Source organism: Microtus pennsylvanicus, chromosome 1 (genome assembly GCF_037038515.1).
Source record: "Microtus pennsylvanicus isolate mMicPen1 chromosome 1, mMicPen1.hap1, whole genome shotgun sequence".
Classification (NCBI taxonomy): domain Eukaryota; kingdom Metazoa; phylum Chordata; class Mammalia; order Rodentia; family Cricetidae; genus Microtus; species Microtus pennsylvanicus.
This window is the reverse complement of record NC_134579.1, coordinates 39325792-39343952: the sequence shown is the minus strand read 5'-3', so window position 1 is coordinate 39343952 and position 18161 is coordinate 39325792. Positions and strand designations below refer to the sequence as shown.

Genomic DNA, 18161 nt, shown 5'->3' with positions numbered 1-18161 from the left:
ATGAGGAGTTCATCCTCCTGAGACACGGAGAGTGCTTTGTGAGTTATTAAGTGATTCCAGGGTTGATTGACATCCTGCAGAACAACCCCTGACCAAAATCACTCTAACCGCTATCCCCATTCTAGAGGAAGGAACCAAGGACTCAGGGCTACTAAGGATCATAACTATTATTTTAGATGATTTTCTCACTAACTAAGAAAATATAATTTTAATATGAGAAACTTCAGATTTATAAGATCAAACAGTGGATATTTCTTTTTCAGGAATTATCACAGGAAATTTCTGTGTCATCCTATCGAAAATATGGTGTATTCTTTGAGAACATAAAATATCCATTACAAAATAGGGCATTTATAAAGTGAAACTTAGAGACACTTGGAATTAATATCAATGAATTCATATACTTTTATGTCAAAGAAGTTTAAAGAGATAAGACTTACATTTCCTCTTGCCGATAGTCTAACTCCCAGTTTGACTTGTCTCCACTCTGGGCATAAATAATCCCCACCGTTACACCCACGACTATAGCTGGAACTCCTAAGGGACAAAGACAGGCAAGGAGTTAATAGTTTGTCCAGGATGGAAATTAATTATAAAAGACTTCAGGTAAATTATACATCTGACCTCTTAAGTTGCATGCTTTCTCCTCTTTGAACAAACTACTGACCGATGAGTAGAAGGAGATTAAAAGTTGACATATTTTTTTCAAATTCTAATTTCTTTTTATTGATAAAATGTAGAATTTAAAAATGCTTAAACTGTTGGTTGTTCATGACACTTTGATTTATACAGGAGTTACTTCCCAAAAAATGTTACCCATAGCTGGATTGAAAGAGTATTTGGGAAATGTGGCAATGTGGTTTGCATAAGTATTCCACATTACAAGTCTACTGGGGATCCAAAGGGATTTGCCTTTGTGGAGTTTGAAACAAAAGAGCAAGCAGCAAAAGCCACTGAGGTATGTCTGTAGGGGCCATTGTGAACCGGCGGCCAAAGAATCCGGTCCTCTGCTTGGAGGCCGAACAGATAAAAAAATCTGTGTTCTCTCTCTCTCTCTCTCTCTCTCTCTCTCTCTCTCTCTCTCCCTCCCTCCCTCTTTTTAGCGTTGTTTCTGTATACCAATCCTATCTTATTGTTCATTTCTCTATATTTCCGATCACAATGTTCATCACCAAATGTCTGAAGTCCTCTTTTACTTGAACAATTTAGAGTTTCGCTGAGACAATTCTTCCTTTTGTCTTTGCTGGGACACAATATAGCTATCAAGAATTCTTCCTTAACAAGACACTCTGATTACTTTCTGGGAAACACTCCCATTTCAGTATTTAGGAGATTAATTGCATATGTTCTAAATCTAGCATAAATTAATAAAAGGATGTTTTTTAAAAAAATCAACCTTTTAATTTAGCTTATACTATGTCTGGAATAGCAGTCTTTTTTTTTTTTTTTGGTTTTTCAAGACAGGGTTTCTCTGTGGTTTTGGAGCCTGTCCTGGAACTAGCTCTTGTAGACCAGGCTGGTCTCGAACTCACAGAGATCCGCTTGCCTCTGCCTCTGCCTCCTGAGTGCTGGGATTAAAGGTGTGCGCCACCACCGCCCGGCTTGGTATAGCAGTCTTGATCCCTCACTAAAGAAAAGGCTACTAGACAGAAATAGTGTTTAGTGATTATTCCATTTGCCCCCTACCTTGAATTATTAGCCTTCCAATGGGTGTTTGTTTACGTTAAACAATTGCAACCATGTAACGTAGCGAAATGACTGAACAGGCATTGATGCCAACACTTACCCCATCCAACTAATGAGATGATGGCAATGAAATGAGGAGGCAGGGGCTTCATGGTTCTGATTAGAAGGAAGTAGAGTTGCGTGGCGCTGAGTCCGTTCCAGGTGAACGTCACCAACAGAAAATAGTGGAGGAATGCAGCCACGGCTGTGCAGGAGGGGTTCGGGGTGTCCACCATGTCTTGCGCAGGTATTTCATTGTTGTCAGGGTTATTATTCCTAGTGGTGTCAGCCTCATTTATCACTAAGTTCTTATTGGAGTTTTCAATTCCAAACACAAAGAGGAGGTTAAAAATCAACATTGATGTACACAAACTGACCAACACCCAGGTTACTGAGGTTTTTCTGATTTTCCTAAAAGTAAAGAAAATAAAAAATTATGTGGAACTACGTGATAGGTGAAAGCAAATCAACTGAAAAAAAAAAAACCCATCAGGACTGAAAAGAAGTCTCGACTGCAGAGGACCCAGGTTCAGTTCCCAGCAGTCAATGCTGATTCCCAGCTCAGTAACTCCAGTTCCAGGGGAAATCTGATACCCTCTTATGGCCTCTGTGGGTATTGCTTGCATGTAGTGTCCTTAAATACATGTAGGCAAAGCACTCACACACACCAAAAGATAGAAAATAAACAAAAAAATTCACAATCCTCAGAGAAACTATGAAGGAATAAATAAATGTGTTGCTCAACGTAAGTCCAGTCAAGACCTGGTGGGCCTTCTGGTAAACCTTCCTTCTCTACAAAGCGGTGAATTCGGCAGACATGGTGAGGAACTGCTGTGTATTGATTAAGAAGAAATGACCGCTAATCTCTGAAGTCAGTGGGCAGTGAGCCCTAACTCCTAGTATTTGTGCCCTTTAGCATCCTTTCCCAGGGCTGTCCTTGCCTTGATTTAATTAACAGAATGTAACTAAAGTCTGGTGGCCAAGACTGGCTTATCTGTTGGGTACCATGATGCTCGAATCCTCCTTCCATATTTTTATGACCCTGAACAAAGGCCAACTCAAAGAAAAATAAAAAATGGAAGTCTAGGTCTGAAGATGCTAATATACTTATTTTATATCAATAAAGTCATTAAGTTTTTTAATTTTTAAAGTTTTTTTTAATTTTTATTTGTTTGTTTGTTTACTTATTTTTTAGAAAAGTCCCACAGAGTTCAAGTTTCCTTGGGTCCCAGCACAGTCTCCTTGTCAACTTTTTTCCTGTGCTCCTAGGAATTCTCGCCCACCATGGGGAAAACCCACTATCCCGCTAAAGAGCCTACCCAGACATTCTCTGGGCCTACATACATAAAGATCCAGCTGTTCTGATACCCTAGAGCAGTGGTTCTCAACCTGTGGGTTGTGACCCCTCAGAGATAACATATCAGATGTATCCTGCAAGTCAATTAATAATAGTATCAAAATTACAGTTACAAAGTAATAAGGAAATAGTTTTATGGTTGGGAGTCACCACAACTTGAGAAAGTGTATAAAAGGGTCGCAGCATTGGGAAGGTTGAGAACCAGTGTCCTAGAGGAATCTCCAGGGCACTCACCCCAGCTACTGTCTGACGACCATCTCCCTGGGGAGCTTAGCTAGACCACACTAGCCATATTAAGTTCCAGACTTGTGAGAGGTAATACATGGTTTGACATCCCTGAGCTTGGACAGCTGCAACTATAGACAAAGATTATAGGGAGAAGGACCTTTACACAGCATTTTCTCCCTCAAAATAGGACATTACAAATTAATAGATGAACCCATGTAGTGGCATTTCAAATGTATTTCAATAAATAAAGGCTGCCTGAAGATCTGAGAGTAAAACAGTCCCTCTCGTTAGCCTTACAGATCAGATTATGGTAACACACACCTTTAATCCTAGTAGCCACACTAGTTGCCACAGAAACTGGTTGGTACATGCCTTTAATGATGGTGATGCACGCCTTTCATTCCATCCCTAGAGGGAAATATAAACTGGGGGAAGATAGCTCTCAGACACAGTCTCCTGAGATTCCAGGAGGCAAGATTGCTGTTTCAGACTGAGGTCGAGGTAAGAGCCAGTGGCTGGCTGTTTTGCTTTTCAAATCTTTAGGTTGGACCCCAATTTCTGCCCCTGAGTTTTTGTTAATCATGCTTCAAACCCATGTTTGAATGTAGAGAAAAGGCTCATGTTTGTAGCCAACATTTATTTTTAAAATCACCTGTAAATTTTACAGTAATGCCAAATATACTTTTAAAAGCTAAAAATACAACAGTGTAATGCATTTAAAAGAAACTGTTAGGCTATTTTGCTTATGTTTTATTTAAAGAGCAGATCTCCAACAGTTTTGTAGCCTGGTCTGTTTGTGGGACCCCGGCAGTGGGACCAGGATCTATCCCTAGTGCATGAACTGTTTTTTTTTGGCGGGGGGGGGGGCGGTTTGAGACAGGGTTTCTCTGTAGCTTTGGTGCCGGTCCTGGAACTAGCTCTTGTAGACCAGGCTGGTCTCGAACTCCCAGAGATCCGCCTGCCTCTGCCTCCCGAGTGCTGGGATTAAAGGCGTGCACCACCACTGCCTGGCATGAACTGGCTTTTTGAAGCTTATTCCATATAGTGGGATGCCTTGCTCGGCCTTGATGCTGCAGGGGGAGTGTTGGTCTAACCTCAGCTGAATGTGCCAGGCTTTGTTGACACCCCAATGGGAGGCTTTACCCTTTCTATGGAGTGGGTGAGGCTGGGTTGGGGGAGAGAAGGGAGGGGAGAAAGGAAGGGAGGGGAGAAAGAAAGGGAGGGGAAGTGGTTGATATGTAAGATGAATAAAATAAAATAAAAAGAGCTGATCTCCCATAAACCTGTAAAATTAGGCAAACATGTTTTGAATTTGTTTCATATTGCTACTGGAGCTATTTTCTTTTTGAGTAGACTGATGATTATTGCCTGTGACATCTATAGGACAGAGTCACATGTCTTTTCCACAAGTTAGAATTCTCTTTCCACATAGCACCTCTGAAGGACAAGAGTTCCAGGGTCGTACTTTGGGAAATTTTTGCTGATTGCTAAAAGGTCAATATGTTCTAATTTCCCTTTTACCATAAATATGCCCAGAGTTCCAGCATTTGAAGATGGAAATTCTAGGTGCAGAAATTGCTCTGCAGAAATCACTCCTTTGTGCTCAAGTCCCAATTCCTATTTTCCTAGTGTGTTTGCTCTAAAAGAAAAAGATTTTGCTCAGATTTTATCTACAGGCTAGCCATGCTTACCAGCAACTTTTAGAAGGTGATACGATCGTGTTTGTGTTCCCGTCAGTCTGTGGATGCATGATGTGCAATGTGGTGTGGAAGAAGTATGTAGAATATGTATGTGATATGTTGTATGTAGAATATGTATGTGATATGTTGTGCTGAGGGCATGCATGCTCTGGTACATGGATGTGTCCTGTACTGGCCAACACATGCATCTTCAGGCTGGCAAAGGAGGAACGATGGAAGGTCTGATATTCTCTCTATCATATGTGCACTGTTTTCCTTCTTAATGATAGGAAAAGTTAACAAAAGCAAACATATCTAAAAGAAAAAGATTTTGCCCTCTCCAATAGCATTTGGCAGTCCTGTGGATCCTATGGCATTTAGTCCTGTACCAGTGAAGACTATTCGGTGCCCTTTCATTTTTTCCAAGCTTTCTAGACTTATAGATTTCCCCAATAGTTGTCTTTCTGGATTTATCCTAGATGTCACAGTTCTACTATCTAGACATACTTTATTATCCTTACCCTGTAATTTAATGATCAAATCTACCCATTTTATAGCCTGTATGGTTTTCTAATATTCCACCATAACCACCGAGTCCTTTGATTTCTCCACTGACAGAATTCAGTCCATTAGATATGTTAGTTAGATTTTCTTGATCATTGAATCTTTTTACATATTTTAAGATGTTTAGTAATAAAAGCTGCAAAATGTCTTCAGAGAAATCATTGTATAGAAAAGTAGCATGAGGGGCTAGTGAAAGGGCTCCGGGCTCCAGGATACAGGCCTTTCTACCAAATCTCATAATCTGAGTTATAGGCACAGTAGAAGGGGAGCATGATTCCCACAAATTGTCCTCTGTCCTCCGCATACATGCAGTGGAATGCTCCCTCCAACAAAACTAACATTAGTTACTGTCTAATTTTGAACATAAAATATGACCTACATGTAGAACAGTAAGTTTTCAAATAGCCTTATCTTTCGCTTAGAATATTGCTATATTCTTCATGTTATCATATGGGGATTTATCCAAGAACAAAAAAGTATTTCATTCAATATTTAAAATATCTACAAAATGTTCTTATTATTTTGTAAGATTATATATTCTCATGAATTTTAGTGGCAAGTATGATGACCAAATTGGGGTAGGAAAAGTTAACAAAAGCAAACATATCTAATAACAAATGGAAGGGGTAATGTTTTAGGTGGAAAAAAGCTAGTTGTACAGCAATTACATAGTGAGCTGAGTAATTATCCGTCTAACTGCAGTGCTGGAAGGAATGCAAATCAATGGACAGCTATGAGAGCTGTTTAATTTCCCCCATCAAACTGGGAAGTACACAGCACATGCTTTCATTCCAACACGCTTGTCACAGTCTACAACTATACATTTCACTTTGTACATATTTGTATAGTGTCTTGTTTACCCCTGAAAATTTAAGACAGGAATCTAACCTTGCTTATCATTTGCTATTAGCTTCTGACATGGTGTTTGACAGCAGTAATAAGTCAAGCAATTACTATCAAGAGATATTAATGAACCAATAAAAAACTCATTTAGTGTAAAGGGTGAATGAAAAAGTAACTTTACTCTCAAGAATGACAAGTGATGGAGCAGAGAAACTGAAAGATGAGTCCAGTCATTTTGCTGTCATCAAAATGAGACAGACTTAAAGTGTGGTAGAAACATGGCAAAACGGCCTAAAGAGTTCGCTGTGCTTTTTATTAGTGCATCACCAAGTAACACAGGAAACATAAAAGAGTATGAAATCATCAATGCGATCTCACTCTAATAAGGATCCCTGTGGATCTCACCAGGATCACCGTGGGAGAGATAGTTGGAAAGCAGAAGGATATTGAATATTCTCAAATTCATGCTGTAAGAATAACCTGTTATTTACACACCGAGAAAATGAACTGCGATGATACAGGAATCTCACAGTTACCCATTAAACAGCACTGAAACTTACAACCAATAGCAACAGGACTACTACCACGTACCCCTTGTGGAGTCACCCCGAGATGCGACAATGGCATAGGATTTACTCTACCAATCCTTAACCTCAATCAAACAGTGAGGAGAATGTCAAACAGATCCTAAATCAAAGAGTAGTCTTCAAAATAACTGTCCTGGACACTTCAAAGACTTTAGTGTCATAAATGACCACAACAAACAAAAAAGAAAAAGGAATTGTTAAAGGCTAAAGGTGAATAAAGTATCATGGTAGTAAATTAATTTAGAGAAATATACCCAGCTGTAATAGACTACTGGGTGAACAGAGATGTTTGATTGCATAATTTTTTTTCAGATTGCATAATTTTAAATTTCATCGATTACAATTTCAGAGTGAGGATAGAGAACATAGAATGTTGCTCTCTCGAGATGCACAGATGAAGAATTTAAAGATGATAGTCTTATGTGCAGTCTACTTCCCCAAAATTTCTGGGGAAAAGTTGAAAAAAACATAAAATGTTAAGAATTGGCAAAAGTCGTTGGGGTTTACAAAGATATTCAGTTTCCTGTTTCTGCTTTGCTATAGACTTTATTTGTTAAGTAAAACAATCTGGATTATAATAATTATAAATAATAAAATCTATATAGTTAAATTGGACACACATCTAAGATATAATTGAGAAGGAATTTAGTGGGGAGAATTGATTCTAGAGAAATGGTGAATTCACCTTGGTGCAACTTGGGTGAGGGAGGAGAACCAGACTGGCATATTTGATAAATTAATTTATTTCATAGTTTTATAAAGTTTTCTAAAGGCCCAGTATGGCGCTTAGCCCTGGGGAGCCAGGGTGAAAACAAAGCAACCAGATGAAGCCCTTGTCTTGTACTGCAGGCTGTAACTACAATGATAAAACCCCTTGAAGGATGCAAAATTAGATGTTCAGTGGAAAAATAATGTGAAAAGAACTATGTTTATAAGTACTTATTTAAAATTTAAAGTAAGATTTTTTTCAAACACAAACAACTGAGAAACTCAATAACTTTAAACGTTTCACCATTTGAAAGCTTAAAAATTACTTTCAAGATGTTGTTCAGCAATGGTTTCTTCTTTTGCAATCCAATTTGTCAGACACATTCCTTTTCACATTAGTTTCGGGATCTATGCGCTATGAGCTTATATTGGTTTTGCTGTCAAAACGGTTGTCTTACTTGTAACTGTATGTTTACTATGACTTTCTCTCAGCCTCTTTGAGATTGTGCCTTCTAGTTTAGAGAAACTAAGTTTTGAGATGAGTGTATCCAGTAAATTACAGCATAGCAGTTTCTCCTGGGAAGAGCGCCTTTCCCCTCCCCTCTTACCTGGTGACAATCTGGAAAATGATAGTTAGAGCCAGGCCAGCAATGGACAGGGCACAACCAATGTTGGACAATATGTCTAAGGATTCGGGGTACTGATAACCCTTTTTGAAAGTCTGAAAAAAAATTTGACATAGATTTTTAAATAAACTGGCCTAAGTGCTTAAAGTTATTAATATAAGCCAGTATTGTAGAATTACACTGGCTAAAATAACCAACTAGATACCAAATATGCCTTCTTTTATATAAAGCCCCCTGTACAGGGAAACTTGACCATTGACGGAGAATGAGCCTATAGGAAAAACATAAAGGACTGAAGAGCGATCTCTTTCCCACTTATCAGCAAGAACAGCAACTTGGACAGCGCCAATGGAAAACATTCCCAGAAATCAAAGTGGCCTACATATGGCCAGGTATGTATTAAACATTCCTCTCCATGTGGACCTCACTCTTAGTTTATCCCGTGGGATGCATCTTCTCGTTCACACGTATGCATCCTTTCCATGTGTAAAAACACAGTGCTCACCTAAATTTGTCTCTTTCTATCCCAAGACCACATTGCAGACAACAACAATAAACCGTAACTTTATTTATTTATTTAGTGATTTAGTTTTTTCGAGACAGGGTCTCTCTGTGTAGCTTTGTAGCCTGTCCTGACACTCTCTCTGTAGACCGTGCTGGCCTCGAACTCACAGAGATCTGCTTGTCTCCCCCTTCAAGTGCTGGGATTAAAGGTGTGCACCACCACCACCAGCCGGTAGCTTTCTTTCTAACATGTTCCTTTTTACACCTACCTGCATTTCCCAATTTTATGATCTACATAACTTATACCTCCTATATAAATTGCACATTCTTACCATCAATACTGCGAAATTGGTTGTGTGGTTGCAGCGGCAGCCAAGGAACTCTTTAGTGCTCCTATCCTTTTGGCAGCCATGTGTGTCCCAGTCATTTCTTGAAAAATTCCAGTAGACACAGGCATAAGAGTGAAGCTGGAACTCTTTTCTGTCATACTGTGAATTGATGACATAGTCAATGCTTAATTGGATAGAAAAAAAATCTAATAGGATAAGATAGTCCCAAGAGAAATAGTGCATATTAAGCCTTAATGTCTTCCTTGTAGTCTGAAGGAAGAGCCAGGGCATAAGAAATCAGGTGTGATAGCATACAGCTAGAACCCAAGTACTTATGAAGATGAGGCTGGAGGACTGCTCCAAATTCGCGACCACTTAAAGCTATATAGTGGTAGTTTGTCTCAAAAACAAACCAAACAATCAACCATTCAAAGAAAGTGTATAAGGGTATAAATCAAATTAATTTACTTTTTACTTAGATTGCCAGAAATTTAGATAAGATTTAAATAATTACTTTAAAAGTCTTTTCAGAAACTTTCTGTAGCATTTTTCTTATTTTATACCATAGCTAATTTTTTAAAACTAATATATTTTCCATCCTGATCACAGCTTCCCCTCCCTCGTTTCCCACTCCCTCCCCTGCAGCACTCCTCCAATTCCCCATCTACCCCTCCTTACTATTCCTTCAGTAAGGGGCAGGTCTCCCAGGGGCTTCAGCAAAGCATGGCATATCAAGATGCCATAAGCAATCACCTCCCTCTGGATTCAGGCCGGGAAAAGCAATCCAGCAGGAGGAATAGGCTCCCAAGAGGCAGCCAAAGCTCCTATTCCCATTGCCAAGAGTCCCACAAATAGACCGAGTTACACAACTGTCACGTATACACAGAGGGCCTAGGTTAAAAACAATGACATCAGGAAATTTGAAGGCAAATGGATAGAACTAGAAAAAGAATCACCCTGAGTAGAGGTAACCTAGACCCAGAACGACAAACATGGTATGTACTCACTTGTAAGTGGATATTAGCTGTAAAGTAAAGAATAACAGGCTACAATCCACAGACCCAGAGAGGTTAGGTAATAAGGACGTTTCAAGGGGGTGGGGGGCACATGGATCTCCAGGGATAGGGCAATAAGAGATCTCATGGTTGGACTTGGGGCAGGTAGGCATGGGAACTTGAAGGATCAGACTCGGAGTGGGCAGAGGGGGAGAATGCTGAGAGAGATGACTGGAAAGGGGGCTTGGGTTGGGTAAATCCTAATGCAAGAGAAACTTCCTTGAGTCTACAAGGATGGCCCCAGCTAAGACTTCTGGCAGCAGTGGATGCATAGCCTGAACTAGCCATCTCCTAAGATAAGATTTGCAACCACGCTGAGTGACTGATGGAAGCTGATTCAGAGACCCATGGCCAAACACTGGGCTGCGCTCAGAAGTGCTGCTGAAGAGATGGAAGAAGGACTGTGGGACCAGAGACATCAAGGACGTCAGAGGAAAACCAACAGAAAGGGCTAGTCTGGCTCATGGCAACTCTTAGAGTCTGAACCAACAACCAGGGAGCCTGCATGGAACCATAGAACTCTTTTGTCTAAAATATCTCCAGTTTTGTAATTATCTCCAGATTTTTTAAAAATTTCCATTAGTGGGGAAACTTACCGCAGGATTAAATACCATTTCCACAGAAACATCTGGGTCTTGATCACTTGAATTTATTTTGCCTGAGATAATTTTTTGACTAAAATCTGATGTAGCAGTGAAAGTTTTTGACTGGAAAAGTTTGTGGTTTTGGTACACTACAAAGCCACATGAATTTTTATCTGTGGAGAAAAATAAACATTAATATTCAACAAATGTACCTGGTAGTGATCAAAAGTAAAATTTTCAAGTCATTGTGGAACTGCATGGTTGCTTCATCTTTGAGTAAGGTACAACAAAAAATAGTTCAGCAGCTGAGCTTTTATTTGATTGCAATACAGTATGGTAATATTACAGTAGGGGTTGATTATAATTGGTATAGGGTTTGGGGTTGGGGAAAATTTTATAGGCTTGGGGATATCTTTGAAAAAAGGGAAAATTGGATGGAATAATAATAGTGAGTAATAGAGTGAATACTTGTGAGTTATTTTTTATAGGCAATTACATTGGTATAGATTCTTATATATTGATACAAAGTTAAATTATATTGAATATTGTATGCATGCATGCTTCTACCTCTGCTTAAAACATTTTTATATATTAATATATATTTATCATATTGCAATGTACATTTCTACCTCTGATCAAGATACTTACACATTGTTGACATTTTGAGGTCATTGCTCTTATTTGTTGCACAGTTTTTTATTGTATAATATTCTTTTTTATATTTATTTATTATGTATACAATATTCTGTCTGAGTATATGCCTGCAGGCCAGAAGAGGGCACCAGACCCCATTACGGATGGTTGTGAGCCACCATGTGGTTGCTGGGAATTCAACTTAGGACCTTTGGAAGTCTTAACCTCTGAGCCATCTCTCCAGCCCATATTGTATAATATTCTAATACGAAGTCTTATTCGTTAAGTTATATAGGTATTAAGGAATATAGATCAATAGTCATCTATGTTTGTCATACTTATAGTTAGACTAATCAGGTTCTTTAGATACATAGAGATTATATTCTGTAGAGATAGGTAATCTTCAACCACTTCAAAAGGCGGTAGAATATGGCATTTAAATAACTTAGGATTCTGTTGAAGTGAGACACAATTGCTCCTGGCAACACCGATCTATTCCCGAGAAAATGTTGAGCACCGAAGACACTCCACTTGGAGCTTGTTTTCTTCTTGGCAAAACTGGCCTTTGGGCAAAGAAATGCCCATGCCTCAACCACTGACAAGATATATAATAAATATCTGGAAATGGATAAGCAGGACTGTGAAATCTTGCCAAGACAGGATAAGATGGTTTTGAAAATTTTCCTGCCTCTGAAAATGGTATGTCAATAAGTCTAGGCCTTAGCCAAAGTTGGTTGCTTCAACGTTGCAAATGAGACTTTGGGTGATTGCTCAGGTAGCCAGTTATCTCTGTCATTTGTTGCACATTTTGGAAGTTGCTTGATTGCACTTCCTGCTTACTCAAGTAATATTATGTCCCTTCTCCGATCTTTGATTGGGTTGAAGACTAGATAGTTGTAGTTACTTTCCTCTCATGACTTGGCCATGTTATTTATTATAGAAGACTTAAAACTAGTTAGGATAGGATAATTATTGAATATATTTGTTCTTATTGTATATAATTTTGTATTAGGCTCAGAACTCTTTTATTTAAACAAAAGGGGGAGGTTCTATAGGAAGTCTTACAGCTGGTGGTTACCTGCCCACTGGGGCATGGCCTCATACTATATATGCCGAAGTAGAGCATGCATCTGGCTTCTTTTTGGCCTTTCTGTTCCGGTTGTGGGATTAGTTTTCTGATCTCTGTTCAAACAGAGTATTCTGATTTGTGAGTCTACTCCTAAATAACCATCTATTTCTAAAAAAAAAAAAGAATTTAGATAAAAATTTACTTTTTTCATATCTATTTTTATCTCTATCGTGCCTTTCATTGAACATATATGTCTGTATAAATAATGTTTAAGTTTCCCACAATGAATAATGAATTTTCTTGCAGTAGTCTTTGAAGCTTCTAGGAAGAAGATGGGACCCCACAACAACAACTCCACCTGGTTGCTATGACGTTATGTTGCTGATAGTGCTACTACAAGATCTGTTTTGGGTACCAGCTGCTCAAGATGGTTCCAACTTGGTTAGTTGAAATGGTGCACTTTTTTACACCATTCTAGCCAGACCTCCAAATAGGAACCTCAGAAAAACCCTACCAAATACTCAGAGACTATTTGCAATTATACCAGACAGTAATCTTGGAACTTAACCATCATTTTACTTTCACAGGATCCCATAGAAAGAACATCATCCCCATGGCAGCTGGAAATAATTCTAGAAGACGATGCCCCCTCTCCCAACAAAGTTTGTCTTCAGGGTTAGGGACATCACATACATATCATTACTGAACATAGCCATTGTATCATAACTACCTGCACAAGTAAAACCATGAGAACTAGTGTGTCTCTTTGGGGTTGGCCATCAGGACAGTCTCTAGGCCTTCTGATCTAGTAAATTTTAGGATGCCATCTAAATAAATACCTTAACCCATGTCCAAGAGGCAGGGATGCTTCACAGACTTGAAGAGCAGTGTCAATAGACAGGCTTATTGAATTTCCCTATTCTATTTATGAGTGTTAGATCATATTTTTTGTTCAATCATGTTTCCACATGTACATCTATGCTTCAGTTATAGACAAACATGAAGTTAAGTCTCCATGAAAACTCAAAGGATGGAGTTCAGAGAACTTTAGAAGAGTAGAGCATGTGGAGGTTCCTAAGTGTGATACTCTCCCAGAGAGGGTATAGAAACTCTGTACCCCTGCACTCAGACCTCATCCTGTTCTTTGTAATAATCTTTGTAATAAGCTAATCAATGTGCCTACCTGACCTAAGACATCTGTCAAGATGGCTGTGCCTACAAAAGCTTCCATGAGGTCTGCCTGACATTTGATGACAGCAGGGCAGGTGTCTTAGGTCACAAAGAGACAAATTTGAAGGAAGCTTTGTGGGAGGTCTTGGCAAGGGCACCCCTTACCATCTCTGCTCCAACAATCATCAGCTACCTGAGGGGCTGGAGCGCTATTGTTCCAAAAACATTGGTTTTGGAATATTGTTGTAGGAGGCTCCTTGTTTGTTTCTCGGCTACCCAGACTCCTGAAATAACCATACATAAACTATATTATTTAAATCATTGCTTGGCCTATTAGTGCTAACTTCTTATTGGCTAGCTTTTACACCTTAATTTGAGCCATTTCCATTATTTTATATTTTACTACAAGGCTCGTGGCCTAATGACAAGGTTCCAGGATGTGTTTGGGTCATGGCTCCATGGCTTCTCTCTGACTCCACCTCCTTTCTCCCAGCATTCAGTTTAGTTTTCCCTGTCTAGCTATACTCTATCCTATCAGGCCCAAGACAGTTTCTTTATTAACCAATGGTATTCACAGAATACAGAGGGGGAATACCACCTCAGAACATCAGAGAATGGAGTCCGCTGTTCATTAGGGCCCTGTAGTGTTGTAATCACGAAAGTTGTGCCTGCCTGGCCATGGCAATGGTCAAACAGAACTAGCTGAGGAATACTTCTTAACATTTACACAGTTGCTAGGCACAGGAAGCATAGCAGAAGAAATAATAGAAAGTATACATCTTTTGGTGTGTGTGTGTAGGATACTCACACATCTGTATGTGAGTATACACATTTGTGCAAGCATGCAGACCAGAAAAGGATACCAGGTGTCCTGCCTCTATCACTTTCTATATTACTTCTTGAGACATGGTCTCCCAGTGAACCTGGAGCTGGTCTAATGGCTAACAAGTTCCAGAGTTCCTCTTGTCCCCTCATCTCCTAGAGTTACGGTTATGGGCTCAGGCATTCGTACCTGGATTTTTACATGAGTACTGGGGATCCAAACTCAGGTTCTCATGCACACAAAGAAAATGCTCTTACCCATTGAGCCAGATCTCTAGCTCCCAAAAGTATATTTTAGCAGAAGAATTGCAGATATTGTACTCTTTCTTTCCTAAGTGATATGACAAAAATGACAGCCATGAAACGTGCCTATCCCATCATGTGACTTGAGAAGACAGGCAAGGCTCTGATGGCCTCTTGGTCACTGCTTTGTCGGTTATTCTTTCCCTGGAAGGACATACAGGGCTTTCTCACATCCTTCACAGCAAGCTGTCCTCACCAAATTTTTCCCTCCCGGATACTGGATGACAAAATTAACCCCATTTTATTTTATTTTGTAGGAATAAGCTATTTTAATCCTTCAAAACAAATTTCTATTTATGATTTCTAAAAGTAAAATTAGACTTTTCCAACCCTTAGCATTTACACGTATTAATGTCTTCTAAGCAAAACACATATGCTGGGGAAGAAAGTTAATTTTTCTCAGGGATGAACTCCCTGATATGTTATCTAGTCACAAGTGGTCAGCTGTAAACACACCTACATTACAAGCAATATTAAATGGACTTTGTAGTTTGTATGTGCGTGCATGTGTGTGCTTGCATATCATTACATACAAGTTAATAATTTGAGAAAAAGCAGGGAGGGGACACAGGAGGAGTTGGAGGGAGATAAGATAGGGTTGGAAGCCAATCATTTAAGTACAGTACTAAAGTATGAAAGCCTCAAAAAAACCTTTTAAAATGTAAATAAAAACTAAAAAAGTAAAATACAGAGTTCCTGCTTACTCCTCCCCTCAGTGCTATAGTATTTTGAGCGTGTTACAAAATCATAATTTTTTTTACAAATGCTTAGATTTATTAGAATAACTTATGTTTGCATCTTGTGTATTTTCAAGTCTCCACATGTTCAGTTATTCCTCCTCCTCCTTCTATCCACTTTGGTAGATGCTTGTTTCATTGTTTTTCATGAAATTAATTTTCCACTTTGTTGACCAAGCCTAGCATTTTTTAATTTATAATTTTATTCACTTATAACCTTATGTTTACTCATCCTTACTCCTACCTTTCTTTATTTTACTTTTATGCTTCTTCAGATGAGTGTAAGAGTCTTATAGAAACACAGGTTTGTATGCCTAGTAGTAATATTGCAATCTGTTACTCTCCAATGTGTTTTTGGAATGAAGAGAGATTCTTTCTGACATAAAATAGTGGAATTGATATTACTGTAATATATTTGAGCCTAAAAACACTCAAACAAAATTATTAGGTGTAAAACTACGCAAGGATTAATCTCCCTTCATGGATTTCAAGTGTGTTTACAAAACAATGCAGAAAAAGGTTCGAAACATACTTTCCCCGGTTTTAAGCAGGATCTGAAGTTCAGTCTGTCCGTTTGGATTGAGTCTGTCTGCAGTTTTATCAATGGATGTTACACCAGAAACTAGAGAACCACTCGATCCTACAAGAAAAGGGAAAGTAGACTTTTAAATACCTGCACTTTGGTGACCCAGGAACTGCATGTGATTGGCAATGGACTGTTCTTTACTGTTACAAGCATAGGGGACCAACAGCTTACCTTTCTGTACAGAGAAGAGAACACTTGACCCTGCATCGTCGCCTCGCGTAACTGACTGGATTGCTATGTTAGGTTCCACTATTGTTTCGTCACCCAGAGAAAAGGAGTAAGACTCCATTTGCTCAATAAGCCTGCACAGAATGAAACATAACAACTCAACATTTTCCCATAAACTCAGAGATGTGTTGTTTTCCTCATTACTTTAGAAAAGGCATGAGCACTAAACATGTAGTCATGGTGACACGACAATTAACTATTCATGTGTGCATTTGTGTTTGCATTTACCTAATTATGTATCTGCTTCTCTTCATCAGAGTCTTATTTTATCTCATGTACTTTTGAAAATGTTATGATGATTACCCCGCAAGTTCTGCGCCACCATCGTATTAACATGTTTTGCAGGCAGGACCGCCTTGTAGATCAGAAAACTTGTGGCTGGTTTGATATTTAGGTTTCTCCTTTGGTAGTGTGTAGGTGTGAAGGCTCTATGTAGACACTTGCTCAACTTCTCTATGGCCAGTGAGTTTTGTAGGTATTCTCTTCAGTAATGGGGCTTTGCCTTCAGTTTGTGGAGAGAAACCTATAATCTTGGCAATAATCTTGGCAACAACCTGGATTGTTTACAGTTCCCATGGGACCCCTTTGGGCAACAATTTAACTAGACATAGCCTATTCCTGGCACTGGATGCTTTGATGATAAGAATTTGTAGGAGTAACCAACCGTGATCTAATTTGACTTAAGACCCACTCCACAAGATAGAACTCATACCTGACACTGCTTAGATGACCAAGAACCTGAGACTAGATAGCCCAGGTACCTAGGGGAAAACCAAATACTACTGCTCTAAAAGCAAACAGAAAAAATAGAACAATATTGTAACTCTTAATGACATTCTGCTGTACTCATAGATCAGAACCTTTCTCTGACATCATCAGAGAAGCTTTCTCCTACAGCAGATGAGAACAAACGCAGAGACCCACAGCCAGACATGATGCAAAGGGAGAGAGAGACCTTGGAACATTCACTCAGCCCTAAGTGGGATGTCTCTGTCAAATCCCTCCTCTCAGGGTTCAGGGAATCCCACAGAAGATGAGGCAGGAAGAATGCCCTTTGAGTACACATTATGGCTTCCAGTTTAGTGTTTTTATGGGATTCCAGACTATGTGAATGTGTGAGTCTCTCTCATGTACCTTCTCTTGGGCTCTTCTCCCTTTGTCTGTTTTGACTAATCCCAATGTGTTAGTATTTGTTTTACCTCATTGTGTTTTATTATTAGAAAGTGATAATGTAAAGTCATTTATTTATATTTTTGACAGAGATTCAGAAAAATATAAATTATGTGGATTATTATTTTTTAAGAAGCTTAAACTAATTAGAGATTGTTTTATAAGGAGGAGGATAACTTCATTCCTAATGTTACACAATTTCTTAAGTTTTCAGCAATTTATACTATATATTTCCCATGTAATACATAATATTCACACGCATGGGCAGCCTGTATATGGTGGTTCTCGTCCATACTGGGTTTCATGGTCTAAGTTGATGAGGACGACTGACCAGGTCTCTTCCTCAAAAGGGCACCAGATCTCATTACAGGTGGTTGTGAGCCACCATATGGTTGCTGGGAATTCAACTCAGGGCCTTTGGAAGAGCAAGCAGTGCTCTTAACTGCTAAGCCATAGTTCAGTGTAATCTATATTTTGAGGTTTATTTTTCCTCTAACCGCCTTTGTTTGAGGCCATTAGGATGTTATGCATAAGTTATACACGTTTATCTTTTTCTCCATATATAAGTCAGCAAATGCATAATTGTTTCTTAGCAAGGTATTGCCATCTATGTCATTATCTATAAAATTCTCAGATAAATCCTACATTTTTTTC

The 18161-nt window shown here is 38.9% G+C and overlaps 1 protein-coding gene across 2 annotated transcripts in view; it reads right to left on the bottom strand.

Moving 5' to 3' along the window:
• Adgrg7 (adhesion G protein-coupled receptor G7) overlaps positions 1 to 18161 on the bottom strand; it is a 59014-nt gene that overhangs the window by 14725 nt on the left and 26128 nt on the right. For both annotated transcript variants that reach the window (XM_075955028.1, XM_075955037.1), the window contains exons 7-13: positions 16281 to 16411; positions 16056 to 16163; positions 10802 to 10962; positions 9154 to 9309; positions 8300 to 8412; positions 1787 to 2136; positions 441 to 537 (exon numbers count right to left, since the gene is read on the bottom strand). In XM_075955028.1, coding sequence (XP_075811143.1) covers positions 441 to 537; positions 1787 to 2136; positions 8300 to 8412; positions 9154 to 9309; positions 10802 to 10962; positions 16056 to 16163; positions 16281 to 16411 — 1116 coding nt within the window. The remainder of the gene's footprint in view (positions 1 to 440; positions 538 to 1786; positions 2137 to 8299; positions 8413 to 9153; positions 9310 to 10801; positions 10963 to 16055; positions 16164 to 16280; positions 16412 to 18161) is intronic.